At 51.7% G+C, this 15,506-nt stretch overlaps 1 protein-coding gene across 6 annotated transcripts in view; it reads right to left on the minus strand.

Annotated features, from left to right (window-relative positions):
* Positions 1-839: 839 nt before the first annotated feature.
* SH3PXD2A (SH3 and PX domains 2A) overlaps positions 840-15,506 on the minus strand; it is a 259,162-nt gene continuing 244,495 nt past the window's right edge. For all 6 annotated transcript variants that reach the window (XM_004050045.5, XM_055352883.2, XM_019034749.4 and 3 more), the window contains 2 exons: positions 12,593-12,712; positions 840-10,584 (listed from right to left, as the gene is read on the minus strand). In XM_004050045.5, the coding sequence (XP_004050093.2) occupies positions 8,611-10,584; positions 12,593-12,712 (2,094 nt within the window). In that variant the 3' untranslated portion in view covers positions 840-8,610. The remainder of the gene's footprint in view (positions 10,585-12,592; positions 12,713-15,506) is intronic.

Consider the following 15,506-nt stretch of genomic DNA (forward strand, 5'->3'; position numbering starts at 1 on the left):
GAGGGGAGAGGGGTGGTGGGGAGGAGGCAGCCAGACTGGCCCCAAGGTCTAGGCACAGTGTTGGAATTGAGCTCATTTGGCAGCACCAGGCCTCAGAGGCACGTGGGATACCTGCCTGCCCATCCTGTTCCCGGGAGGATGCTCAGGCTACCCAGCCTCTGCATGGCCTTGCACAGCCATGGCCTGTTCCTTGCATCAGGGTTACCTGGTCCTGCTTCCTGGGGTCCAGCAAAAGCAGGAGAGGGTCGGGGGGCCATGCTAAGGAGCCAGCTAGGCCTGCTGGATGTGGGTCCTTGGCCCCAAGATCTGCATCTTTCAAAGCCTTGGCCACTGCCCAGAAAACCTCCCAAAAGTGGGGAAGAGGCTGGAGGAGCTTGACCACGGATCTCACCAAGAGTGAGAGCTGGCTCATGTCTGTAATCCCAGACTTCGGGAGGCTGAGGCAGGAGGATTGCTTGAGCCCAGGAGCTTGAGACCAGCCTTGGCAACATAGCAAGAACCTGTCTCTACAAATAATAGAAAAATCATCTGGGCATGGTGGTGCGCCTGTAGTCCCAACTGCTCAGGAGGCTGAGGTGGGAGGATCGCTTGAGTAAGGGAGGTCGAGGTTGCAGTGACCTATGATCATGCTACTGCACTCCAGCCTGGGTGACAGGGTGAGACCCTGTTAAAAAAAAAAAAAAAGCGAGAGCTTACCTACCTGCCCCCACCCTCCAGTGTCCTTTCTTTCAGAGGGCCCTGGGATCCTGAAGTCCACTTTGCAATTTGGGATAATGGGACATTGGCTATTCAGCTGGATGGGTGTTTTTGGTGACAGGGAGAATTAAGAGGTGATTCTGTTTGGTTAAAAAGGCCCAAAACTTTATTTAGTTTTTAGGGAAATATAAGATGCATGTAAACATAAAATACAAAACAAAACCCAAATCTTACAGTCTAGAAGCATGCCAAGACAGAGCATTTTCTGCAGACCAAAGAGTCCCGTCAAAGTGATAAAGGACACCTGGAAAGTGGCAGGCCAAGGGGCTGGTCCCTTCCCCAAGGGCACTGCATTTTTGTGATGAGATTAAAAACAAACCAACTCCACTATTAAAAATGCTAGAAACATGGAGATAGTTTAGCACCACCATTGATTCTGGAAATATTTCAGCACTCAAATCGACTGCACTGAGTTTAATGTCCTTTCTCCAGTTTCTCTGCTGAGGAGGAAAGAAGGAAAACCTGGAGGAAGGGCTCCTCCTGACCCCACAGAGCCCACTAAGAGCTGGGAGGGGAATTCCATGAGGAATTCTCCAAGGTTCTGGAGCTCCAGAGACATCCACCAGTCCCCACCCAGCCATGCAGTCCACATGCTCACGCTTCAGGGATTACTGAAGTCTGCCTTGCCCGGGAGTCACTTCCTGCAGACCTCTGAGTACCTGGCGGGGAAACCCATTTCCCATCCTGTGTCTTGGATTTAAAGAAAACCTGTTGCAGATAATGAGTTGTAAATTCAAGGAGGGTGCCTGTTTTGCTGTTCTTTCTCTGCAGTAAACTCTTATGGGGAGTGTGCCTTGGTTATAAGGCAACGCAAAATGGTAGGGTATATGCATGGATGAATGTTCATCACACCCAGTCTAACTCATACCAGGTGGCAGGCTCAGCAAACTCAACCACCACGGGTGTCAGAGATACTTGAGAATGACTGGTACCAACAGGACGACAAAGGAGGTTGCCTTCCTCCCAGATGTGCCCAATGGAGTCTGAACTCTGGTTCTAATTTGTGGAGGTGGGTCCCTACTGTATGACCCATTGTGGTCACTGGTCTTTGAGCCATACAACTTGAGAGACTGGCTTTGGATTGGACAGTCAAAGGGAAGTGGGCAAAACCAGCTGAGAACCTGGGAGCTGGATGCATATATTCTGGAATCAGGGCCTGCAAACTCAAAGATTGGTTTGTGGCTGGTGACTTCTCCTGTCTGCTAAGTAAATCAATGACCATTCATTGAGAACTGATGGGGACCCAGCGTGTGGCCCAATGAGTGGCAGTTTTTTCCCAGCCAGCTTCTGTGGCCAAATTTGGAGGATTTTCCAACCTGCTGTGGCTGGACCCTTGGGTGTTAAATCACTAAATTCCCTTTCTACCTGCTCTCTTCTTCCTGAAACACTCAGAGCTGACTTCTTCCTTCTTTCTAATCAACAAAGACAAAACTCCAAGCCCCTTTTCAGCCTTCACACAATTTTTCTTTCTAGAAGACACCCGCTTCTGGAAGCCTCCTTCCCTAATGAAGGGACAGTAGGCCCCAGCTACCCCAAACATGCACATGCTCTTCTCACCAACGTGCCTCTCACTTGCCTCTAACATGCTCGAGCCATCCTTTTGTTCTAAATAATTCTTCCTCCCTCTCTCCCTTTTTTCTCTTTCACCTCTTGAGGCTCAGCCTATTGGCCAGGATGGAACTGGGAGCAAGGCAGGGACCTTCAGTGCAGGGGACCCCATTCTCTAAGGCCACTGAGTTCTAGGACTGGAGTAGGAGAGGGTGCTGATTGTCAAGGTTAAGTGCAAACTTGAGATTTTAAAAAGACAGGATTGGGGAAGGGGGATTGCATGCTAATCCCAACCTTATAGGCAGGCTGGGATCAAGACCTTGGAAGGTAGGGCCCTCCACCCAGTCTGTAAGCACCAGTGTGCCCACCTTATGGCCTGGGGACCCAGGTTTGCAGGAGGGAAGTTAACAGTGGGGCTGTTTTTCCCCAAAGCTGTGGGTCACTGATCTGTCTTCTCACTGGCTCTGATCATGCAGCTTGGGAACCACAGAGACATGAGACTGCACCAAACAGGGCTGATGATTTAGCCAGAAACTCAGGAAGGTCTAGCAGAGCCCTCCACACACTTCCCAGGAAGTGTTTGGTCTGGCCCTGCAGTTGGGACTAAACTTATATGCACCTGCAGGTCTTGTTGGGTGCACCGTGAGCAAGTTCTCACCCCAACCACCTGACCCACCCTCTGAAACAAGGACGAAAGGGCTGGCAGCTTTTATTATAAGGGGCTTCTCATACCCATGGCATGGCTGAGGGGTGGGAGTCAGCCTGCTCGATGACACGTCTGCAGGGGGTGACCTAACTGAACCAACTCAGTGTTCCTATTCCCAGTGGCATCTCTTTTGCACATCTTCATTTTGGAGCCTGGGATGACTGCCTAGGCCACTTATGCTAGACCTGTTAATGCCAGTGTGAAATTTCCAACTAAATACTTAATAAAATAATTACAAAAAGAAAAAAAAATGATACATTGCACTCTCTAGCCAGAATGATGTGTGTGAATGACACACACACTTGCTGCCAGAAGCTGTGAGTCCCTTGGGACCTGCCCATTGCCAAGGACTTGTTCAATGGAGACAGCTTGCCTGGTATTTTTTTTTTTTTCTCTAACCCCATGTTATTTAGTTCTAGTGGGAAGTTACCAACACTTGCATACACAGACACACACACACACACACACACTCTCACACACTCTCAACACATGGCCCTCAAAAAAGTGAGGGAATCTTAATTATTTAGCAGTGTGGACAGTTCTCTTCCCAGAGAGCTCTGCATTGAGATTCTCAAAGACTAAATATCTAGATGGATATACGCCAAGGGAGAGACCCGCACAGGGCACAGTCCCATTCCAGGCACAGAGATCTGTGTCTGTGCAGAAATTCACCAAATAGGGGGTTGAAGTAGCAAGCATACAGTACTGGAGGTGGAGGGAACAAGCCACAGGGACGTCCCTGTCACCTTGAGGGGCAGAGCTCTGAGGCTCCAACCCAGAGGAAACTTCCCATTCTGTTGCTTTCTCTACCGGTGCTGAGGAAGGAGGCCAGATTGGTACCTGTTGTGGGAAGTTTTGTCTGCAGAGAAACTTGAATAGACCCCCCGACTCTTCCCGGAGCAGAATATGTACGGACTCTCTGGGTGTGGAGCCCAGGCAGGGCTCACTCCTCAGGCTGAAGTCGCTGAGATGAATGGGCAGCCCAGGCTCAGCCCCAGGCCCTGCTGCAGGCTTGCGGGAATTGGTGTCTCACCAGGGTGTGCGCGGCTCAAGGTTCTCACATCCCCCAAAAAGATCTGGTGACTTCTAGGCTTCCTGCCTAGAAACTGAACTGAGGGCACCCAGTTTTAGAAAGATTCAAACATACACCAGAAGGATCACAGCCCAAACATCAGGACACTGGGGTGAGAGAGGGCTGCTGGGAGTCATTTTTAGGCCAGGTCTCTCTGAGCAGCTGGCTGCACCACAACAGAAATCAAAACAAGGAACAGCTCCCAAGGGCCTGCCTCTGCTCCAGGGACTGGGGCCTAGAGGTCAAGGGCCCCATGCCTGAATCCCTTTCTTCTGGGTGGATCTGGCAGGGACCCCTATCATCTTCCCAAAGAAGGGGGAGAGGAGAACCCTACAAGATCAAACTCCACCAACCCACCCACCTGTTCCACAGCTAGGATTCCTTCAGCACCCCGCTCCCTGCCTCTTGCTCTCTGAGCGCCACTGGTATTCCCTCCATTGTCCCCAATGAGCCCTGGCATCCATCTTGGTAATATTGCACTTTTCCTGTCTCTCAGATTGTTTCCATTTTTGATTGAGAATGCAAGGTATTTGGAGGGGTAGGGGAAGTGAGTAACCTTAAAGAAATAATATATTAGTTAAATACAATAACCGGAAAAATAGGGGTTATTTTATCTTTTTCCCCTTATTAAAAACAAAAACTACCAAACCAAGGTCTAAACTTAAATAGTCCTACACCTATTCTGCAAACACTAGTAATAGGAAAATAATGCCTGACTGGAATTCCCTTGTCTTTTTTCCTTAGATGATAAAAGTAGTAACATGCCTTGCTGAGGAAAGCAATGGATATAAATGCCTGTAAAATATGCTGCTCTAACATCTGAAAGTGATTAAAATGATTCTATATAATGCCTTCGTCAAGATGGAAAATCAAGGAGGAAGAAAGAGAAACCTTTGGGGCCAGGCTTAGGGTAGACGGGGCTGAGGCCTGGCAAGACAGCCCGTCTACAGTCAGTGGACACAGGGGAAACCCACAGGGCATGGGGTACACCTGCTGCTCAGGGTTGCCCCTTTCCAGCTCTCTCTCACTGCCCCCAAAGTCCCATGGCCTGGTGAGAATAGTGAGGAGGAGAGGGGCAACACAGCCAGGTCTGCTGTCACAAAGAGGGATGAGGTGGGGGGAGATGACATTTTTTCCCCTTGCAATAAAAGAAAAAGGTCTTGAAACCGAAAGGAAAACAAAGCACCAAATGCTGCATCTTCGGGCATTATATGAACCTCAATAATGACCTCAGAAGGGCTCATTATGGTTAAAGTTGCAGTATACAGCAATACAGTGTCATTTCACATTTTCAATCACAACTCATGGGAAACTAGGTTTGGACACTACGGAGATTTTGTTTTTCTTTTTCCTTTTTCAGTCCGATCTGGTTTTCCTCCAGATGGGTCAGATCCCTAGGCCCCCTCCCTCCTCTGCCTGCTGCCGACAGTATCCTTCAGCATCACAAAGCAGCTCAGTAGCTCAAGGGAAAGGCCCTCTCGCCCTGGCTAGGGCTAGGAGGCCAGGCGCACAAGGCCTGGTACCCCCTGGCCATGTCGGAGAAGGACTGGCATGCACCCTTCTTGCTTCAAGTATTAATATTCTCTTTGGGTTTGCAGGATTTGTGCTGTGAGTTAGGGGGTGAGGGGGCGAGGTGCGAAGACTGGGGCATGGCAATCCCTGTTCACTGCCCAAATCTACATGCTGTCACCAGATGGCAGCATTCCCCACTTTTCCTGGATGCCTGAGCAACTCCCAGCCATCCTTGGGGCTGGATGTCACAATGTAAACATGACCACACAATAAACTATAATGGCGGTGAGGAGGAGCACGGGATTAATGTAGTGGGGAAATCTGTCATTAACTAGCTGTGGGATTTTGGAAAAGTTGTTTCCTGTCCTTGGGCCGCAGTAACAGGAAGGGATGGGATAGAGACCTCTGGGGTCTCTTTAAGTCCTGCATTTTAATGACTCTATTACTTACAGCACTGGGGGTCAAGGAGAGGGGGTCCTTGGGGGGGCTGGGAGAATGTGGGGGGCAGTGCAGGTGGTGGGGAAGGGCAGGAAAGGCAGGCTCTCGGGAGCACTGTGGTCCAGTCCAACTGAGATGCTCTGTGCTTCGCAGACATGCTCTGCACTCCCTCCTGGCCTGGCTGGCGCACTAGTGACTGAACTGGCTCAGTGCAGACATCTGAGGAGCGAGGCTGCAGGGCCCTCCCCCTGGAAGATAGCTACATTGAAGGTTCTTTACCTGACAGTCACTCTACTTTTAAATTTTATTTTAAATAGTCATAAATTACTTTTTTTCTCTTAATAAATATGTGCTGTTTAAAAATGAGAAAAGTATATACTGCATCTTTAAGTAATGCACTTTGCGCTCTGGCTTTTTTCCATTCTACCTTATTTAAAGTGCATTAATTAAAAAATAATGAACCACTTCTTTATCATTATTGTTCAAATAAGTACAAATAATATTAACATGAAGACACTAAACCACTACCATTAGTACTGCAATCTAGCAGATCAACATCCTGCTCTATTTAATACTGTCCAGCAGAAGAAAATAACTAATTTCAATTTTAAACAAACTCACAAAACAAAAGGAAACAAAACAATCTCACCACAGGCCTTCGACAAAGAACACGAGCCACTTGCTCTAGCTGCCAGGCATCAGTGTATGGCGAGGGACAGGGGCTTAGGGTTGCCCAGGCAAAGCCTCTGGGATGGGGTGTGGTGGGGTAGGGGTGGGGGTGGGTTTTGAAGGCACTGAGACACTGGGTCCCATGCTGCCCTGCCTGGGTGGGGAGCAGGGTGAGGGAGGGCCTTTCCTCCTCTATAGAAAACACCAACCCCCAGTCCAGGGACCCTGGCAGCTGAATCGGTGGCTGTGAGGCCCAATCTGTCCGAAATCAAAGGCACGTGTGGAAATCCACTCCCAGCGAAGGGGGAGTCCTTGGGGGAAGCCGGCTGGGCTTCTGGAGGGTCCCCTCTGAAATGTCAACAATTGAAAAACACAACCCAAAGGTGACAGAGGACCTACAGGGAACTTTATTCTCTCGCTTCTGTCTTCACTGGGGCACTGCCCCTCGGGAAGACCAGGTTGGCTCCTGGCACAGGGATCCTCCATCTTCTTGGGCACCTGTGGCATTGCCAGCAGGCCAGAGGGGGTGGCTGGCGGTGTTGGCTCCAGTCTGACCCAAGGGGCCAGCCGGGTCCCCCCTCTGCCCACAGTGGGGACAATGGCTGCTTCTCCATGCTTCATACGTAAGGCTTCCAGCCCTGCCCAGCTGGGGAACACACGCAGAATGGCGGTCACCCAGCAGGCTGGGAGCTGCCTTCTCTCCAAAAGTCTGGCTCCTGAACACCCTCCTCCTTCCTGGGGAGGGTTTTTGCCCCTCTGAGGTTGTGCAGGAACCAGAAGAACAGTTTCTCTGCTTCACCATGTCTGCAACCTGGGGCTTGCCTAGCCCCAGATTTTTCTGGCAGGCGCCAAGCTCCAGCACAGTCCACACAGTGGAAACCAAATGAAACGACTTTGGCTTGTGGAGGGGGAAGAATGTGAAACAAAAACAAAAGCAAAATCACCCGCCCACAAGATACAACAGAAACCCCATCCACTACCCATCCCCTTCCCATGTGAGGCCGACCACCCAGGCCCCCAAACAACCCCTAAAATAAGACGCAAACCAAAGGCCTGACATGTAAGCCCCAAATCAACAAACCTCTCCCGAAACATGCAAAGGAACTGCCCGCCCAGAAATACCCAAAATAGTCTGTGCAGATTAGGAAGAGACCGGTGGCTTCGCCCACCCTCTCTGTAAACTCTGGTACTGTGTCCTCCATGGGGTGCCCCACGGAGAGCGGGCTCTCTTCTCAAGGCCAAGACAGTGACAGTTATGAAAGATGGTCTTTGCTGGCACCTGGGAACTGCTTTTTCTTCAACTAACAGTGACAATGGCCTGGCCCAGAAGCAGGCTTGAGCTCAGAAGACACCCCCAAGCCCGAAAGCCAGTGGTGGCTTCTAATGTACCCACCTGTGGTAGGCAGTGGCAATGCCCAGGAAACCAGCACAATTCACAAATACAGCTTAGGACAATACCAGGGATACCTGGGGTGGCAAGATGCCAGCAATCAAAACTGGGCCAAGCAGGGGCAGGACACTGGAGGCCCCCATGACCTTGTCTTTTCCAGATCTGTAGCAAAGGCACAACTGGGGTCTCCCACATGGCCTGTCCCAGATGGCATGTAATCCATTGGTGAAGTCCCTATGGTGCACAGGATATCTCAGCTTTCTTGGCTCTGGGTCCCAGGCCTGGGACTCCCTGGTCCATTCCCTTCCTTACTCAGTGTGGGCACCCCCATCCTCTACCTTCCAGCTGTGGGATGGCTTGGACAGGGGGCATCTTTGAGGTCACCCATTCTGCAGTGTTGAATGTTGTCCACCCCCCACCCCCCACCCCCATTTTTTCCTTTCCCTTTTGTTCGTCTCACCACTCATCCAGTGGGCGGCCAGAGAGGCACACTGAGGCTGGAAGAGCCCAGGCCCTCTGCTAGTTCTTTTTCTCAAGGTAGTTGGAAGGCACCCAGCCTTTGAAGGGCTTCACACCATCCAGGATCTGGCAGTACCACCAGCCATTAGGGTTCCTCTCCAGAACCTCCATGGACACCCCCTCCTGGAAGCCTGCTGTCTCCTCATCCCCCTCGTAGTCTGCGATAGAGACGTACACATCTTTGAGGTTATTGTGGATGAACTGAGACTTCTCAATGGGCTTGGGGCGCACAGGGGACACGGGGATGCTGTTGCGCTGGGCGGGCAGCAGGGGTGAGTCTGAACCCTGGCTGGCAGCCCGTTCGGCCAGGCGGCCCTTGGCCTCGGCGGCAGCGGAGCGAGCAGTGCTAAAGGAGGAGTTCCGTCGGACGCCTCGGAGGCCATCAGTGGCCGTGAGTGACTCATTCCTCCGCAAGGCGCAGGACAGGTTGTTGTCCTTGGGTGGCGGGGACACAAACACCGACTGGGGCCTGACCGCCACCTGCCGCACTCCGTTCCTCATCTTCACCGCTGGAGTGCCTGAGGTCTTGCCGAAGCCCCCGGGAGGTTTGGAGGGGATGGGGGGTGTGGCCTTCTTGCTCTGGTTGACGGTGTTCAGTGCTTGGACGCGCCTTTCGATCTTCTCCAGGCTGTCCGACTTGCCTTCGTTCTGCCTGCCCTTGGCGGGCACTGTGTCCAGCTCTTTGCCAGAGGGGTCAGGTTGCTCGTTCTCATCCAGCACCAAATAGTGGGAAGGGGCCCAGCCCTCCAGCTCCCCAAACCTCACATACCACCACCCGCTCTCCTGCTTCTCCAGCACCTGTACCTCCACGCCCGCGGGGAAGCTGATCTCCGAGTCCTGGACCTTCTGGTAGGCGCTGCATGTCATGTACGAGGTGGCTGGCCCTTCCCATTCCTTCTTGGTGGGACATGGGGGAGTGGTGGCTGGGAGGGTGATGAGGTCGGATGAGCTTCTCCTAGACCCCTCACCGGGAGCCTCGGAGGCCGTCTGCGGGGGCAGCTCCGAATCCTCACTCTTGGAGCCCTTGAGCCCTCCACGGAGCTGGCCTGTGGGTCTCAGCTGGCGCCGTAAAGTGCTGATGTCCATCTTCTCTTGGCTCTGCGACTCTGCTCGGTTCAGGAATGGCTTGGGCCGGACCGATGGCTTGGCCCGGGCACAGGAGGTCAGCCCAGCGTTCGCATCAGCATCCTTCTTTGCCCTGACCTTGGGAGTGCCGCGGATGCCTGCGTCCGAAGCAGAGCGGGGCTTCAGGTCGCCACTGGTTTTGGACAAGGAAGAAGAGGAGGAGGAAGAGGAGGAGCAGCAAGTGGTGTTGATGGTGATGGATGAGGAAAAGGAGGCTGAGGAGTGGTTCTTCCCCAGTTCTGCCTGGGCATTCTTCTCTGCCTTGAGCTTTAGGAGTGATGATGACTTGGGGGAGCCTGATTTGGGGGAGTTTTTCCTGGTCAGGGACAGCGAGGAGCTGCCTGGGGAGTCGCTGTCCCCGGAGGAGCCTCTGGCTGACAGGGTGTCCTCTGCATATGGCCGGAAGCCCTCATTCTCGTAGATGGTTTCCTCTTCCAGGGCCACATCCTCTGAAGACTCACCCACCTTGAAGCGGGCCCGCTGCAGAGAAGAGGCCGGCGAGGGCCGGTGGGGCTGGGCAGGCCGCCTCTCCCCTGAGGCTCTGTCCTCCACGGGCTCCTCGCTCAGCTCAGGCTCTGAGTCAAAGCCGAATGCAGGGATGTCATACTCAGGCTCCTCATACTTGAGCTTCCGCGGGGAGTCCTGGCTCTCACTGGCCCCCGTAGGGCCCTCCTCGGCCTCCTTGGGCTTGCTGGGGGGTGCTGGCGGGGGCACCTTGGGCCGGGTCAGCGTGCTTGTGCGGCGGCTCAGGTTGGGCTTCTTGCGCTTATCGATGTATGATGCGGGGGCCCAGCCCTCCTTCTCACCGATCTGCACGTACCACCAGCCACCTGAGTTCTTATCAATGACCTGGGGGACGAGTGCAGACAAGCCAGTGAGTTGGGAGGATCTGGAACCCTATGACATCCCAGGGTAGGAGTATCATACTTTGGCTCTGGGATAAATTATCTCCATTTTACAGATAATAAACCGAGCCACTGAGTAAGTGGCCCAAAACCCAATATAGTAAATAATGCACCAGAATTCAAACCTAGGTCTCTATCATCTCATGGTTGGTGGGTTCCCACTTGCCAAGTTCCCTCCCTGATCCTCCATGTCTGTGTTAACAGCTGGGTTGAGCTGGCCCACTCTGCCTCCCCCTAAACGGCACTGTTCCCAGTCCCTACAATCCTGCCAGTAGACTAAGGACACGTATGAAGAAAACACTGCCCTTCTGCTGCCCCTTCCCTCCTCGTACCCTCGATGTTGCTAGGTCCTCCCTTTGAGTTCCTTGAAAGGGTCTCTAGGGTCAGAAGAGAATGGGAAGATGCAGATGAAGTGACCTGGGAGGTACAGGCCCGAGGCCAGAGCCTCTCTGCAGAGCCTTTCCCCAGGGTCCACCCGCTGTGGTCATCTTACTGGAATCCCACTGAAATCCCACTAGCTGAAGAGATTTCTTTGGGTTGAGTGGTTTCCTGTACGAAGGGCAGGGGGCTTTCAGTCATTTCCATGTTAGTATAAACTGGTTTAAGGAGCTTCTTCCTTAACTTCTGGAGATCAACCAATGGCCAAAAGTGTGGCTGCTGGTTGTGCTGGGGTCCATTTGGACTGGGGAACATAAAGGGCAGATAACTAGGGATTGTGGGACACTCCTGGAGGAAAAGGTCCTGGGGCGGGGAAGGGGTAGCGTGAAAACACTGGCACTATGGGAAGAGGGCCAAGGAGGGAGGGAAAGGTGAAGAATGCAAAGGCAAGAAGAGACCAGTCTTCTGCATCCCCCACCAGAAGAGAAAGATTTTCTCCTTCTTTGGGTCCTACATTCTGTCCTTCACCCTGCCCCAGCCCTGTAGCTACAGTTCAAGCACAGGTGGCTCCTGAGCCTGACAGTTCTGCCACATTATGCTCTTTACAGACCCTCCTGGAAACCTCAGCACAGAGAGAATGATTTTTCTTGGAAATTTAGTTCCAAGTTCCAGGCATGTGATTTAAAACATTCACATTGGGAATGTCACTGCTTTAGAGGCAGAGACTGCTCAATGAGTCTGACAGGTTCACTTGTATTAGATGGAGTTAACTCAATTACTACACAAAGCCACTCAGAGAATTGACTAAGTTACAGCTCTTCTCTGCTGCCGGGAATACCATGCTCAGCCCCAGCCACAAAATAGAGTGGTATGAATGCTGGAAGACATGCTGGGGGGTGGGGGGGCGTCCCAGGATCTATCACCCTGTTTTGCAGAGAGAAATGCTTAAAGTTGGGGGTGGCAGGTGAGAGAAGTGACTGCATCAAAGGCCAGGGGTCATGTGGTGTGGACTTGGCCAGAGCCCAGGTCCCCAGTATCTCAGTCTACCTGCCTGGTCCACATCCTCCTAACACTTCCTGATGTGGGTTCTGCAGGATCCTGGCCCTGAGATGTTCCTGGGAGAGAAAGCTTGTGGGGTTGGGCAATGCTGTCTATTCTAGACTGCTTGTAGGTGACACTCCCAGTGACATCCTTGTATCCTAGGCTCTGGGAAGCCCTGCAATTAAAACAACAAATGGGTTGGATTTTGTTTAATCCACTGTCCTGCAAGCTCATTTGACCACAGAAGCCCTTTGTTTCAAGGCCCCCCTGTCACAAGCTCCTGCACATGCTCTGGGAAATGTTGTTGTGAGACAAGCCCTGTGAGCTCAGGGTGGAGCGTGAGAGCTGGGATCTAGTTTAGGCCGTGGCACTGGCCAGCGCCAGGCAGATGCTCATCTTTGTGGGGCTCATTTCTGTACCTTTCCTGCCTGCCTGCCCCTCAGGAATCTTACTAGCAAGGCCTAAAATGGGAAATGCAGTAGGTCTTCCACCACGATGAGTTAAAACCCTCGGCCTCATGGCCCGAGGCTTACCTCTGCCTTCTGTCCACCCCGAAAGCTGATGCCATCGGAAATGCACGACTGGAATTCGGCAATGGTGTAGTACTCCACCTCAACAGAAGGGGGCTCTGGTGGCTTTGGCAGTTGGAACCCCTAAGGTTAAGGAACACACAGTGGGCAAAACCCACCTAAATCAGAAGAGTAACTTGGCCAAGGTTGGTCCCCACTCAGTCCCCAGGGGGTGCGGATGGCCGTTTACACCAGCTGGACAGCAGCTGGCCTGAGTACGTATCTATCATGGGAGTCTCAGGGTATATATCGCCAGGGGACTACTCTGATGAGGCTTTCTAATAATACTCAGGACTCACGGAAGACTTGTCTGAGCTATCAAAATGCTCACATTACTATTACTATCATCATCATCATCATCATCATCATCATCATCATCATCATCATCATCATTATCATCATCATTACTCTGAGATAGGGTCTTGCTTTGCTTTGGGACCCAGGCTAGAGTGCAGTGGAGTAATCAGAGCTCACTGCAGCCTCCATCTCCTGGGCTCAAGTGATCCTCCCACTTCAGCCTCCCCAGTAGCTGGGACTACAGGCACACACCACCACACCTGGTTAATTTTTTTTTTTTTTTTTTTTTTGGTAGAGATGGGCTCTTTCAGGATCTGGAAGAATTTGCTAAAAAAAAAAAAAAAGAAAAGAAAAAAACTAGAGACAGGGTTTTGCCTGGTCTCAAACTCCTGGGCTCAAGCAATCCTCCTGCCTCAGCCTCCCAAAGTGCTGGAATTACAGGCATAAGCCACTGTGCCCAGCACAAAATGCTCATTATTAATACAGCAGTTTCTAATCTTACATCTCTGGAGGTCTAGTTTTCAGATGCCTCAATAGCTGAATCTCAAAATGAAAATTAAAAAGCAGAGAAATCTCCTGTAATCGTAGTGCTTTGGGAAGCCCAGGTGGGAGGACTGCTTGAGGCCAGGAGTTTGAGATCAGCCTAGGCAAATAGTGAGACCCCATTTCTACCACACACACCCACACACACACACACAAATTAGGTGGACATGGTGTTATGCACCTGTGGTCCCAGCTACTTGGGAGGCTGAGGCAGGAAAATAGCGTGAGCCCAGGAGTTCGAGGCTGCAGTGAGCTATGAACAGACCACTGCACTCCAGCCCAACTGACAGAGTGAGACTCTGTCTCTGAAAAAAAGAAAGAAAGAAAGAAAGAAAAAGCAGAGAAATCATTCTAACAAAGCACTTGCACACTGCCCTGTGGGAGAGGAAGGAAAGCCACTGTCCTGGAGTCTAGGGGTGAGGGCTGCAGGTGGGACTTCTGACAGCACAGGCAAGGCAATGGAGCACAGTGGTCTCTAGTCTGAGGTGTGTGTGTAAGAAGGCAGTGCGGTTGAGTGAGCAAAGTCTTTGGCTGGTCATCATGACAAGGCCAGATAGGCAGGCAAGCACTAAATAAACTCGCAATATTCTGTGGGCAGGGTAGAACTCATTGGAGATCCTCAATGCTTTTCAGACACTGGCACAGCAGCATCTAAGCATGACATTCAAGGACATTTAGAAGCTGGCTTTGGCCCATGGTTTGTGAGCCTCACCCATTCATTTAACAACTGTTTGTTGTGTGTCTACTGGGTGCCAGACACTGGTCTAAGGCACCGAGCGCCCAGTAGGAAACCGAATGGACAACCCCCTGCCCTTGTGGATTGTATATTTTTGCTTCAATGGTCTTGTCTCTTCTCAGCTAAAATGGACTTTGTACCCCGCTATTTATGTCCTCCCTCATGCAAAGGGGTTCAAATAAAACAATTGGGAAAAAAAGGTGGGAGGGATGAGGGGACGGGAAGAAGCTTGGTGTAGCAGGAAGACCTGGAAAGACCTCAACCTTGGGGCTGGACTCCAATCACAGCAATTTACCAGCTGTGTGGCCCTGGGCAAAGCCCTTGACCTCTCTGAACTTCAGTTCTCTCATCTGTAAAACGGAACTAATACCAGCATCCTGAAGAGGATCCCTGAGATAACATACATCACTTTGGGCCCAGCGAGGGGCATAGGGAGAGCTCAATAAATAGAAGCTGGAACTCAGCACTCCTGAATTTCTCTTCTTCCCAGCCTTCCTCATCCTTCAAGGCTCTGCATGTCCTAACCCCACCAGTTGAAACTGAGCTGAGGCAGAGTGAGTGGGGGGTGGGAGGAAGCTGGTTTTGAGGGATTGAGTGAGAATCTGCCACCTTTCCTGGCCCCAGGGCCTGGCTGTGCAGCCGTGCATGTGAGCAGACACAGCCCAGGCTCAGCCCAGGCCACATCTCTGGCCAGGTGGGATGCAGCTGGGCCTAACTGGAAACAGCAGCCCTGCCTCAGCAATCGCCACATTTGGTAAGTGTGGAAGGAATTACCCCATTCTTGCCAAAATCAAGTCTGCCTGAAAATAATTAGCCGTGGCTAGAAGAGATGGTTGAGAGGGAGAATTCAGTGTTTGGGTGTGTAAAACTCAGGAGGAAAAAGAGAAACTCCACTGGGGTCTATGGCCAAGGCAAGGAAGGTCTCATCTCCAGGGATGAAATCTTTAAAAACCATATTTTTATGGAGGGCCTACTCTTCCATAGACTGGTGCCATCTCCCTTAGCCAGGGCTGATGTCACTGACCACAGTAACTCTTGTTGCTAAGCTCAGATGTGACTTCAGAATCCTCCTTAACCCAGTGCACCAGGTAGTATTACCAAGCAGGCAAGAGCTGACATAGGAAATGGAAACCTGTTTGCTAGCCCCCCATATAAATCATCTCATTTCATCCTTACAACAGCCCTAAGAGATGGCTAGTACTGTCCCGTCTGATAAATAAGGGCACTGAAGCTTGTAGAGGGCAACTGGCTTACCTACAGTCTCTCCGCCTCTAAGTGTCAGAAGTGGAATCCGAATCCATG

This window comes from Gorilla gorilla, chromosome 8, assembly GCF_029281585.2.
Source record: "Gorilla gorilla gorilla isolate KB3781 chromosome 8, NHGRI_mGorGor1-v2.1_pri, whole genome shotgun sequence".
Classification (NCBI taxonomy): Eukaryota; Metazoa; Chordata; class Mammalia; order Primates; family Hominidae; genus Gorilla; species Gorilla gorilla.